The sequence below is a fragment of the Mustela erminea genome, chromosome 13 (genome assembly GCF_009829155.1).
Source record: "Mustela erminea isolate mMusErm1 chromosome 13, mMusErm1.Pri, whole genome shotgun sequence".
In the NCBI taxonomy this organism is placed as follows: domain Eukaryota; kingdom Metazoa; phylum Chordata; class Mammalia; order Carnivora; family Mustelidae; genus Mustela; species Mustela erminea.
The window spans coordinates 2,283,818-2,296,495 of record NC_045626.1 but is presented as its reverse complement, the minus strand read 5'-3'; the positions used below and the strand labels follow the sequence as shown (position 1 = coordinate 2,296,495).

At 57.1% G+C, this 12,678-nt stretch overlaps 1 protein-coding gene across 9 annotated transcripts in view; it reads right to left on the bottom strand.

Annotated features, from left to right (window-relative positions):
- Nucleotides 1–12,678, bottom strand: part of MBP (myelin basic protein) — a 103,198-nt gene that overhangs the window by 28,121 nt on the left and 62,399 nt on the right. For all 9 annotated transcript variants that reach the window (XM_032310288.1, XM_032310289.1, XM_032310292.1 and 6 more), the window contains one exon: nt 4,434–4,870. In XM_032310288.1, coding sequence (XP_032166179.1) covers nt 4,434–4,870 — 437 coding nt within the window. The remainder of the gene's footprint in view (nt 1–4,433; nt 4,871–12,678) is intronic.

Sequence of the window (12,678 nt, the reverse complement as noted above, 5' to 3'; positions counted from 1 at the left end):
CAGATTCCCCAGGTTCCTAGGGTGCCGGGACACAGCCTCAACAGGTGCACGGGCGGGCAGGTCGCTCATGTGCCCCGTCACCTGGGAAACGCCGCTGAGTGGGCTGTGTCCCCCCCATTCCCCACCGAGGGAGAACAGAGTCTACTCCGCACCCACACTACCCCAGGGCGGCACGGCGCGCTCCGACGAAACCGAACCCAGCCAGCGGCATAAGCACAGCCAGGATGGACCAGAACGCCGACTGTCCCCGGAGAGAACAGAACAGAACATCTCTGTGCAAAAGCGCACGAGTGAGATGCTGCCCTCCGTGTGCCGAGGGGGCAGCGCTCAGCCCTACACTCACCTGTGGGGTGTCCCGTCAGGAGCCCCCGAGATCACCCATAACAAATGCACTTCATGGGCGTGGCAGGGGGACCCCAAAGAGGACAACTTGAAAGATTCATGTGTGGTCCGTTCACCACCGATGTTCTGTTACAAGGTTTACTGAGTGCGGGAAGAGGAAGCACACACGGAGCAGGAGCTGATCACAAAATCCAGCAGGTGCACGGACACCCGGCAGGAGGCTCTCGCCATCAGACACAGGACCTGATGCCACGGTGTCACTCACACAGGGGTGTGCAGGACTGCCCGGAGCAGGGCCCCTCACCCGAACGTGGGTCTCACCCACCGAAGCCACGGGACCCTGGACTTGGAGGGTCTGGGGACGACAGGCGTTAGCTGCCTGCAGCCGCAAAGCCGCCGACCCAGAACCGACCAGAGCGCCGACACTTCACAGAGACGTGCCTGGGGGGAGTCTCAGAAAGCCCTGCCGGAAATACACCTGCCACATCGCAAGTTCTCTAGAGAGAGCCGGGGCGCACCTCTTGGCAAAGTGATGCACCAGACGGACGGACAGCCGGATCACGGACACACAGCCTCGCACGGACAGTCAACCTGCTTTCGTGTGCGTGGCCGTGCTCCTGCGGGCAGGAGTTCCCCGCTGAGAGGGTGTGCACGGGTCCCCAGGCCCCGGACTCGGGGGTCAGGCACCGCACGGCCGGGGGGCTCCCCAGCTTCCTGCCCCATGCCCCATCCGTCCTGCCGCCTCCAAACGCTGCAGTCCCCACAGGATGGCGGAACATAGCTACAAAATCAGGGTGCTATGCCAACAACGAAGAATTAAGTGATGGTAGAACTAAAACGTGTTGAATGAAGATGCAGCGGAGAAAACCGGGAAACACAACGTGGGGATTAATTGACGAGATCGATTATGCCGCGGAGCGCAGACGACAAACGGCTTCCATCCCGTATGATCAGCGTCAGAGGCACAGAAACCACCCTGAGGGCCGCAGGGCGGGATGCTGGGAGCAGGGTCCCCGGGGGCTCCGCTGTGAAGTCAGCACAGACAGACACAGCCATGTGTGGGGACCTGCTTTCGTCTGGAGAAATGAGGGAGTGGCCTGTCCCCCAACCTTCCTACTTGGGAACAGCCCGGGGGCACATCAGTGTGTGCAGCTTAGTTATTTCATAAAACCTCAGCCCTTCCAGATAAGAAGGAACAGGGCAGTTTCCAAAGCGGACGACTGGTCTAGGCTTTGGCCGCCGCACCCGCGGGGGCCACGGAAGGGGGAAGGTGGGGGTGGGGTCTGACAAGGGGGCGGCGGGCGGGCTGTGTCCACAAAGACCGCGCACTTTCTCCTTCATCCTAAAGGCCCGCCCCCGCCCCTGAGCCCCACAGCCCGGAGCCGGAAACCCGTTCTCTGGAAAACGACAGCACAGCTGCTTCCTCCCCGCCGGGGAGCGCGCTCTCCGTCCACGGCTCCCCAAAGAACATGCCCTCCAGGACTTCATAATGCTCTTTCCGTGAAGGCAGCTCCCGGCCGCAGGGGGCTGAGAAGGACGGTGGGCGTGGCCATGCCTTCGAGGATGGGGGCAGGGGAGGAGCCCCGCGCGGCCTTGGGGAGGGGGGCAGCAGAGGGGCCCGCACCGACAGCCCCCTTCCCAGGGGCCCAGCCTTCAGCCTTGCAAGATTCCACCAGGAAAAACCTACTGCAGACGGACAAGCAGAATAATTGCTCCCCACCGGCCCCTGACTACTTTACACCCCAGGTGGGGCCGCTGACGCTCAGGCCTGGGGAGGGCCCTTTCGGGTCTGTGCACCTGAGACAACCGTCTAGGAATGACAACCGTGGAAGCATGAAGTGGGCTTTTAGGGATGATAATCATGCCCTTAGCTTCTCTTTTCTCCAGCTTCGATCCAAAGGTCTTTCTATGCACACAGAGCAAAGCAGGAAGAGAAATAAACCCACAAAATCACCCGCAGCTTCCTGGAAAGACCCCAGAATCCTAGGGCCCCCGTGGGCGTGTGCCTGGACGGGACAGGGCTTGACGCTCACGTCTCCTGTGTTTCAGAGCAAACAGAGTCCACAGCAGAATAAAGGCTCTGAACAGACACCAGTTTCCAGTTCCCCACACGGGAAGGCATCGCGGGCCTGTGTTTCCAGGAAGCCACTATGTGACAACGCGTGCAAACCTAACGGGTTTCTCTGGCATCAAAAGGCAAGGCTGTTCATTTTCAAATCTGCTTTATTCAACATTCAGTATTGAACAGAATTGATACTTCAGAAATCCTAAAACAATTGTTTAAACATGGTTTTCATTTTTTAAAAATCCTGGCAAAATATTCTGATTCCTCTGGCTCCCTGATCATTGGACAACGCTATTTTGCAAAGTTGATGCCTACTTCTGAGATGAATCTTTTCTCTGAAAGTATGAGAATGGATAAGAGCCTTAAAGCAACCACGGTTGTAACTCTACATAAAGGAGGAAAAACCCGAATCCACGTTCACGCAGGTGTATGTGTCCGTTCTGAAGTAAAGTCACAAACATTGATACCAGTGCATTCACCATTTTAATTGAGACCATAACCACCGAAACAAAGCTTGTTTTATAATATGCGCTACACAGCGGTTTAATCTTTTCTGCACAGTGTAAATGTTCGCCTGTTCCTTGAGTGAAGCAGAAGAGCTTAAACTTCCCAAACCGGCAAAGCCACATGCACAGGAGGCCTTGGAGGGGCAGCCCGGCAGCCAGAGTCGGGTGCGGTTTGATTACTGTGCGCAGCAGCAGCGTCAGAAACAGGTCAGGTGACCACCATGTCAGAGTGAGGACAGACCCAAAGTCCAAGCAACTGCCTACAAACACAGACCCCGAGAGAACCAAGCAGAAAGCGGACTGAAGACACAGCAACTGTTAGTGGCCAGAAGTCATGACAGGTGTCCTGTGAGAGACGATGGCACCTGGAGGCAGATGCCAGGGACCCTCGAGCCACACCTGAGCTTCCAGGAGCCCTAATTCCGGCGCCACCAAACCGCCCTCCCGTTTATGTGCAATTTCACCATCATCAGGAATTTAAAAAAAACTGTGGTCAGAGACTAAAGCAAATTTTAGAAACGCCTTTAAAATTGCAAGTCAGGCCCCTGCTCCCTACTTCACCCAGAAGAATCTACATTCCCAAGACTTTCAGGGCCAGCGCGAACGCGGCCAGAGGGAAAGCGGCATGGTCTGTGTTTTGGGAGCACAGCCAATGAGCCCGCTGTCTTGAAAAAACCCTCTCTTGCCCGAAGGACCAGCTAAGACAAGACCCGAAAAAGGCGCAGGACACGCTGTGCGTTTGCTGCAGCAAAGCCGCCTGGGACAGCCTCTGGCGGACCGTCTCCGCGGATGCCTCATTCGCCACCCCCCGGGGCCGCGGCTGGGAACTGGGCTACGGTGGGAGCCTTTTCCCTCCTGATACGATTTGTAGCTACAGAACATTTACATAGTGAAACTTCACAGACTTTCTCTTCAAATTAATGCAGTAACAAAGTGATACAGTTTGGATTCATAAGCACTCGCAAGACCCCTCCAGCCCTTTCCCCTAAATAACTGGGATAAAAGACAAAATTTGCTCAAGGCGAATTTAAATTTTGAGTTTGTTCAGAAGTCCTCAATCGCACGATTGTTGCAAGACAACGCAAAGCTGGCAGCACGGACCCTGAGGAAAATGAGCACAACCCCATGTTGACCCCAAAGCGTGAAGCAGAATCAGCCACAGAGCCCCCGAGCGCGAGACACCGGAGGACGGAGAACGTCCGCGATGCGCACAGCACACCCCCTCGAGAGGCAGAATTCAGAATGTTCTCGCCCTCCTGGGCCACATCCTGAAAGCGTCCCCCACGGGGAAGGGACCGAGGCCGAGCTGTGCGGGAATGCAGCGAAAGCAGAGACGCAGCCCCCCTCCCGCCCCCGCCCGCGGCCGCGAGCACGGCCAGCACGGCCAGCAGCTGGACGGCCGAGGGGCTCCGCCGGCATCTCTGCCGTGGCTTGGCTCACCTGCTGACTCTCCTTCCTTTGCCTCGTCAACTAACGTGGACACACGTCCCATGTGCCCCCAGTTACTCCTCAGAGCTCACCTTGCCTGAGCCCCGCTTGGGCACACCCCTGTCACCGCCAAAGAAGCGCCCGAGGGAGTCGAGGATGCCCGTGTCCCTGTGCCTCGGGAGGAAGGCGTGCCTGGCGTGGTCCATGGCACTCGCTGACGCCAGGTACTTGGATCCGTGCCTCTGGGAGGGTCTTTTCTGTGACGCCATCACATCCAGGCCCTCGGGAGTAGCTGCACTGTCCTCTTGGATGGTCTGGAGCTCGTCTGACTCCGAGGGCCTGTCTTTGAAGGTGTTGTCCTCTCGGCCCGGAGCATCTCGGGAAAAGAGGCGGATCAAGTGGGGGCGGCCCCCGGGGTCAGCTGGGTTGGCGTCCTGCCAGGCATTCTTTGGGTCCGCTGTGCGCTTGGAGTCTGTCACCGCTGTGTCCTGAGAGGGGGTCCCATTGTTCTGCTCCACATCTGCCTCCCCTGCAAACAACAGTGAGACATGAACACGGGCCGTGCAAAGCAGAGCGAGGGACAAAGCCGCTTTCTTCCAGGGGGAGGGACCTGCCTGTCTCCTACCAAAGCCACAGAGTGTGAGCAGGGCCGGCAGGCTAGGCGGCAGCCCCGATGGCTTCTGGCAGGGCCCGACCTGCACCAAGCGTCCTACCTGTGGGTCCCCTCTCAGTGTCCCTTACTCAACATCCGGCACTCCAGGCCAAGCACACCCTGCTTCCACGGAAGCGGCCGGCGTGGACAAGGCCGTCACCCCTGGGTTCTCCCATGGCCGCATGGGGACAGGCCAGGACTGCGGGGCGCTCCACCGGTGCCCAAGCCCAACGCAACGAGGTATTTTTAGCATACTTGATGAAAATGGAACTTCCCACGTCTTTCTGCAATGCATGCCCTGAAGAAACGGGCATTTAGAATTCTTTCGTTTCCAGATCCCACAGGAGGCCTCTTGCTCCAGAGAACTGCTTATTCAGGACATTCCCATGTGGCTTTTCTGCGAGCAGCCACAGTGGTCAAGTCTGAAGTGGGAACCGCCTGTTCCAAGGGCTTCACGGTCCCTCAGCTCTTAAACACAGACACAGACAGAGCCTTTCCTTCCAGAACGGCCGTACCCCCATTCTACCCTCAAGGTGCGAGTCAGGTGTAAGCGCATGTCCTCTCCACAGCATCCCTAGTGACTTACCTAGAGAAAATGTGGGTTCCCTCACCCTTCCTAAATATCATCCATCCATCCACCCAAATACCACCATCTGCTCACTGACATTTCCCCAACAGCAGCGCGCACCTAACCCTTTATCTGCTCAGCCACCTGCTGAGTCACCTGCCTCCCTAACCACCCACGGCTCCATCTACAGACCCAGCCGCCCAGCCACCATCCCCCCACCCCCCGGCCATGCCACCATTAGCAAGTGTGATGTACCGAGCGGGGTGTTTGGGCTTCAGTACCGAACAAGGTGTGGTCCTTGTCTCGGGAACACATGGAAACGAGCGTTATGAACTGAAGTGCTCCCAAAATGGCAGGTCCCCATCCTAAAACCCTGTCCCTGTGCATGTGAACGTGTTTGGAAATAGGGTTTTTTGTAAATATAAGCATGGTCAGAGGAGGCTGTACCGGAGGAGGCGGGCCTCACCACACAGCTGGTGTCCGTATGAAAAGAGGGACTTCGGACGGAGACACGGACGCACAGGGCAGAGGCCCTGTGATGGTGGCGGGGACATGGGGACGCAGGGACACAGGGACGCCAGAAGGTAAGAGGCAGGGGGCCTCCCCGAGGGCCGGCAGCGGGAGCACAGCCTTGCGGATCCCGGGTCCCAGCGCCGCGGCCTCCAGAGGGTGAGAGAGGAAATTCCTGTTGTCAATCACCCAGTCTGCGCTCGTGTGGCTGTGGCCACAGGACACAAATACAGGGTGGACCTTCACAACCATCCTGGGATCGCGCAGCCAACAGAGCAGGGTAAGGGGCTTCAGGGAGGCCCCATGAGGGATGGAATGGGTGGGCCGAGGGCACACTGGGGTGGAGTGCGGCGCCTCTACAGGGGCTGGATGCCCGCAGAAGGGTCTGGAGCCGGAGGGCCGGTGAGAGCAGCAGGTGAGTGGGAGGCCCAGGCGCCTGGTCACGACTGCACAGGCCTCAGGGGCCAGACAGGCTCCAAGAGGGACCAGAGACCCCTGTGGGAAGTGGGCGGGGCCAGGCTTCTGGGTAGAAGGTGGCTGGGCCTGCAGGTGGGCCCAGGCGGGGGGACCGACGGCCGTGGGGGAGACGAAGGTGAGGCCACCGAGGCCCCCTCGCGGGGCCGGGAGGGGCCCGGCAGAGGCAGCGGCCTCTTCATTGCGTCACTCATAATCTCGGAAGCGTGTGCGTCGACAGCACGCACTTTCACTAGCACACCGGTCGCGGACACACCGGTCGCGGACACACCGGTCGCGGACCCGCCGGTCACAAAAGGCAGATGGCTTCTCGCTCTTTCACCAAAACCACACTGGTCAGGAGACGCCCCACGGAGGACACCATCAGGCAGACGCGATCATCACCCACGTCTCCAAGGATGAGGGTGTCACTCCCAACGTGTGTCCTCACTGTTTGCCAGGGACAGAGTGCAAGGCAGACACCTGGCACTGGGACCACTGTGACCTCACTCAGGCCCCTGTGGACAGCACGCGGCTGGGAGGTGCACCCAGGCCTTAGGGACACGTCACTTAGAGCATGGCCCGTCGTCTCCGACCACGGATGAACCTGAACCCCGTAAGAGCACGATTATTTCTAATGTGTCTACTAAAGGCCTCCCTGCCTCGTAGCCACAGGCCAAGACCACGGCCGGGGTCAAGCTCTAGGTCTTTGCAGGGACGTGTGGCTAATGTATACGTTGCTCCAGCAATAGGGTCTGAACCTCTAGCTCTGCTTTATACTCCGTGGCTAATATGAATTAATGCAAATGTGCTAGAGAAACAGAACTGCATTGTACATAATTAAACGCATTAACAAAACACAAGCGCATCTGAATACTAATATATGTACAACAGTTGGGCTTTGTGTCCCTGAATAGGGCTGTTTGTGAGGCGCAGAGAAGGGCGTTCGTGTCCTAAAAGGAGCTTCTCTGAGCACAGGGGCGCGGGGAGTGGTCGAAATCTGTGGATGTACAGCATTTCGGGTTGGGATGAGAGCAGTTTTAATTTGTCAATTAATATCAGCTTTCATCGAGTTAAAGCCCGATGCCGAGTTTTTATTTCGACTCTAACTACGGAGCGAAGCGCTTAGTGCACGATTAGGGAGGCAAAGGCTGGATTCTGCCACGACACGTGGTTAGAATGCTCTAGCGTTGCTCAAATTCTACAGGATTTGCAATAAAACTTCTTTACCAAAAAAAAAAAAAAAAAAATCCCACCGCTATCCAATTGCTAGAATGACCTCCAGCAGAAAACATCGGTGGGAAATGTCCAGGACTTCCAAAATCAAGGCTGTTAAAATCCCAGAATGGCTTCCCGGGGCATCTCTAAGGAACAGAGATGTCACTCCCGCCAGAGTGGCTTCTGGAGCAGAGACGCCCACCAAGCCGGATGGGGACACTGGGGCAGTGGTGCGTGCGGTTAGTAAGGCTCACCCAAGTCAGAACCCCAGCAAGGCTCCAGCCGCAGGTCACGGTGGCCCCATTTCCACCTGTGAGTCCGCTGTCTCCCACCCGTGGAGCCCTGGCAGGCCAGTGTCCTACACCCTGAGGCCTCTCCACCTGGATTACATCTTACTCGACTGACTGCCTTCTTCCCTTTTTTCCCCCTTTTCTTTTCTTTCTTTCTCTCTATTGCTCTTTCTTTGCCACGGTTTGCTGGGGTTTCACTCCACCATCATTGCTGATCCGTAGACTCCAGCCTCTCTTGCGGGATTCCCTCTACCCACAGCTGCTGGAAGCCCCTGCACGAGGCCTCCCGGTCCACACCCCGCGTGCAGGCCCCAAGTGGCTCCCACGGCCACGCGCCCCTGGCAGAGGTTCGGCTGTTCTTCCGTTCTCGCTCCAACAGGTGTCGGCACGCGGAGATTTATTTGAGAGAGAGGCCACCCAGAGCCCCGGGAAGGGAGGCCTTTGCCGCCTGGCCTGGGTGTTCCAGATTCAGTAGGGACAGTCCCAGAAGCAGGTGGTTTTAGGAGCCCCTCTGTTCATATGAGGAAACCGACGCAGGAGGGTTACACAGGAACTGGTGGGGAAGTTGATGTTGGCCCAGGTCTGCTATGGGGACACCGCGGCTCTGGGGGCCTCACACCGGCTCTTCCTGCCCCGACGGGCTTTACCTGCAATGAGGTGTTTGCCTCTAAGAGGAAGACTTCACTGCGGGTAAGGGGCAGCTACACCACACGAGGGTCACAGCTGCTTCACAGAGCAGGGCTGCGGGGACAGAGACGGCCTTAGCAGAGAGCCACCCGCCGCGTGCAGAGCTCGGCCAATGACCCCCTCCAGCAGGAGACCCGGCTGCACCACCTGTGGGCTCTGCAGGTGCAGGAGGGGGTGTCTCCCTGCAGACCCTGCTCAGCCACGCCAGCCACTCCCGACTCACAACAGGGGTATGCACTGGCCGAACACGTTCGGGAGGGCTGAACCCCAAAACAAGCTGACTTCGGGAATCCTGTATCACCACTCCGGCCAGACGGGCCACCCCTGAGCACACAGGAGCTCGGGGTACAGCCTTCTCTTTGCTTGTTTGGAAAACTCGCCCTCAGTAACCAGAGCAGGACACGCACCCAGTAGCCCTGACACTGTCTCAAACAATGGCATGGCAAAGGGATGATTGTCCTATAGTTAAATACCACGACTTTTTATTTTTGTTTACTTACTTTCTTAAAGATTTTATTTATTTATTTGAGAGAGAGCGAGCGAGCGAGAGAGAGGGAGAGAGAGCACGGAGTGGGGGAGGCGGAGGGCCCAGGAAGAGGCAGAAGCAGACACCCTGCTGACCAGGGAGCCCAATGTTGGGATCGCATCCCAGGGGATCCCCTGCTGGGATCATGACCCGAGCCGAAGGCAGGTGCTTAACCGACTGCTCCGTCCAGGGGCCCAATATTCCCACTTTGCAGAGTATGTATCTCACGCTCTCCTAACTGCACCCCTGGAAATCAAATTTCATGAATAACTTCCATCAAAACCATGCATGGGTATGTGTGCGTGTGTGTGCACACATGTGAGTGTGTACACGCGTGCGTGCATGTATGCACATGTGCACGCCCGTGTGTGTGTGCACGCACGCATGCACGTGTGCACGGGAGGAAAGGTACAGATGTCAAGCCACAGCCTGACTGGAGAAATCAGAAAGCAGAGGATGGCTGCTGATCCTGCTTTCCTCACCAGGTTGGTGGAGGGGCGAGTTAGTCACTGTCCAGATACCCAGGTTTGCATCTTAATGACAGCACAGAGTGCACTGGGGGGCCCTGCCCCCTCACCCCCACTGCCGGGTGCGGTCGCTGGGGAAGAGAGCTTAACCTCGGACCTGCCGAGCATCACGGACCCGCTACAGTGGGTAAGGGCTGCTTCCTGCCCGCGGGAGATGCTGTCGCTGGGTGGGGACCCAGCACTTTTCGCCCCTTTGCATGGACTTGGGAAGCTGCACCCATGCCATGCTGAGCCTGCAGGGTGTGGTCGCTGTGGGCATGACCCCGGCTGACCTCCTGGGTCTGCGCCTCTCTCTAAATGCCAGGCCAATGCCAACAGTGGCATTTATCCACTTACTTGGAGCATGACTCAACCGCTCATGGAACCGGAATAAACCACCAGGAATCATGTCTGTGAGCGCAAGTCCCCCGTTAAACTGAACTCAAACGAGAAACATCTACTGGGAAGACGTGACCATGCCGACTTTCTCATTCTCTCCTCTGAGCAGAAATCCAGAAATACTACACCAAGGGGTTTGTCCAACAAGGACTTCACTTGGGTCATTGAATAACATTTCATATTTAAGGCTGATCAGGTCTTCAATGAGGCAGAAACAAGGAAAAGCCCTCATCACTCAGCTGATAAGCGGTTTTGCCAATATGACCCTGTAAAGTGTGCAGTAGAGACCTGCCCTCCCAGGCCGTCGCTGTCGCTTTATTTTGCTTCTGTGCGCCGTTCCCTCCGGACGGCGGGGCGGACTTCCCGGGCCGGGGACGTGCTGAACCCCTGCGGCGGCAGATGCTCTCCATCCCTCCGTTCGGGACTTGGGCAAGTTATTACAATGCCCGCTAGAGCGTCAAGAGAAAACACGTAACTGCCACAGCCTCGCTCAGTTTCACTACAGGAAGGAGATCTCGTCCTGAAGGACCAGGAAAATCATCTCTGAATGAATCTGGGTCACTTTTGGACACTCCTGCCAAGAGACTACTCCATCTGCCCCCGTCTCCCAGCCCTGTGAGTGAGCTCTGGCGAGGTCAAGCTGGGAAAGCACGAGGAAACCCCGGGTCTCCGGGACACCTGAGATCCAGATCCAGTTCCCCTGCAAACACCCCAAACCCCCAGACACAGCTGCTTCTACTTTGGACCCACGGCTCTCACTCTGCCACCCACCAGGACATCTCCCCACGGAGCAGCTCTTGTGAGCAGTTCTCCATATGTGTTTTTTCTACATGACATCCTTCAAATATTTGGACAGAAAATAAAATGTGATTTTCATTTTGAGGGATCAGACTAGTTTCATCCACCTTTTTACTTTGGCTTCTAGAAGCATCTATTCTCAGGGCGTATCTGGTTAGGTCCCAAACCCAGAGTACAAGTCTGGTTTGTTGGAGTTGCGTTAAGATCCCATACATGGCCCCAAACCCACAGAGCCCCAAATGAACTGATTTAATGAGTCTGTCCTCCGTCACTGGGAGTTCTCATCCAAGGAGCTAGGACTCTTCCTGGTTCCATAAAGCGGGTCCCCAGCCTGCAGTTGGAACCGCCTCCCTGTGGCGGGCTCATACACCGTGGGCCATGGTCTCCGCGGCCCCAGAGGAGCCAGCCCAGAGTGGCTGCTTCCGTATCTTGTCTCAGGCCCAGAGGACCGATGGCTGCTAAGGGTCAGTGGGACTCCTAAGCCTAACCCTTGTACAACAAGCTAGGAACAAGCATTCTCAGACATGCAGGCAGCAGCTGGACAGAAGGCTCCCGACCAGCCTGCACCACTTTCTTGTCTCCCCTGGATCACGCACCTCGAGCAGCCCTGCTTTCGATACTGTGTCGTACCCATGGAGAAGGGACCCCGAGATCGCAGGGACCCTGCCAGGAAAAAGTTCTAAATGGGGCAGCCAGGCCCCTTCCTGGGCCAGAGAGGACATCCACACAGTGACGGGGACGCTGGCGCCGGGACACTCGGTGACTTTATCTAAATGCACAATGGCAGAATTCAGACAAGCTGCATGCTCTGTTTTCCGGCTACACGCAACAGCAGTTTTCTCCTGAGTGATCCACAATCCGCTTTCCTAGCTGCCGGTCCCTTCAGGAAGTACTACCCAAAACGGAGTCCATACATCGAAATGCGCCCGCGTGTCCTCTTTGTCATAACCGTTCAGATGAATCCTTCGTTTCTAGCTCGAAGTCATAGCGTGGCCTAGATTAAAGGGACCATCGCTATGGAATGAAGCCACAGAACGGAGGAAATCTTCAGTGATCTCGCCTCCAATTGGTTGTTTTTAAACTCATGCTTTAACTTTCTCCCTCACATGTTTTCACCCGGTGATATCTTAAGGATCCCCAAGAAGGCTGAAGCCATCGTGGAGTCCGGGACACCGCAGCTGGCCTGAATTCAGGTCCTCTGTGATGGGGACAAGTTGACAGGCCCAAGTTCACGTCCTTCAGAGCGGGCGACTGAAGTCACGCGCCGTCGTCACGCGCCGTCCCTTACGGCCAGGAAGAGCTTCAGATACCGAGGCGGCTGCAAAGAGCTCAAGAGACGTTACCGAAACCTCAGACCCTCGCAGAAGAGCTCCGACTTCCAAAATAACCGACAGAAGGGGCATCGCCTCCTGCAGCCCAGGGAGAACCATCCAGAAGCCCAGGACTCTGGGTGGGAACAGGACAACACTGACTCTCCTCCAGAGCTCTTTTTAAATCCTGACCGCTAATGTCAGAGGGCAGGGGGCGCGGCTCTCCTGTTTCAGGATTTTTATGGAAGGCACTTTTGTGGATGAGCACATCACCCTCCAGAGGACGTCTGCCCGCCTTCCGGGGCGTCCAGCAGCGGGCCCCCCCCTTCTCGAGCCGGCCCGTCGCTCACCGCTCCGAACACCAGCTCCTTCAGCGAGAACCTGCTCTGGTCCCCCAAGCAGAGACTGCAGGAGAGCTGG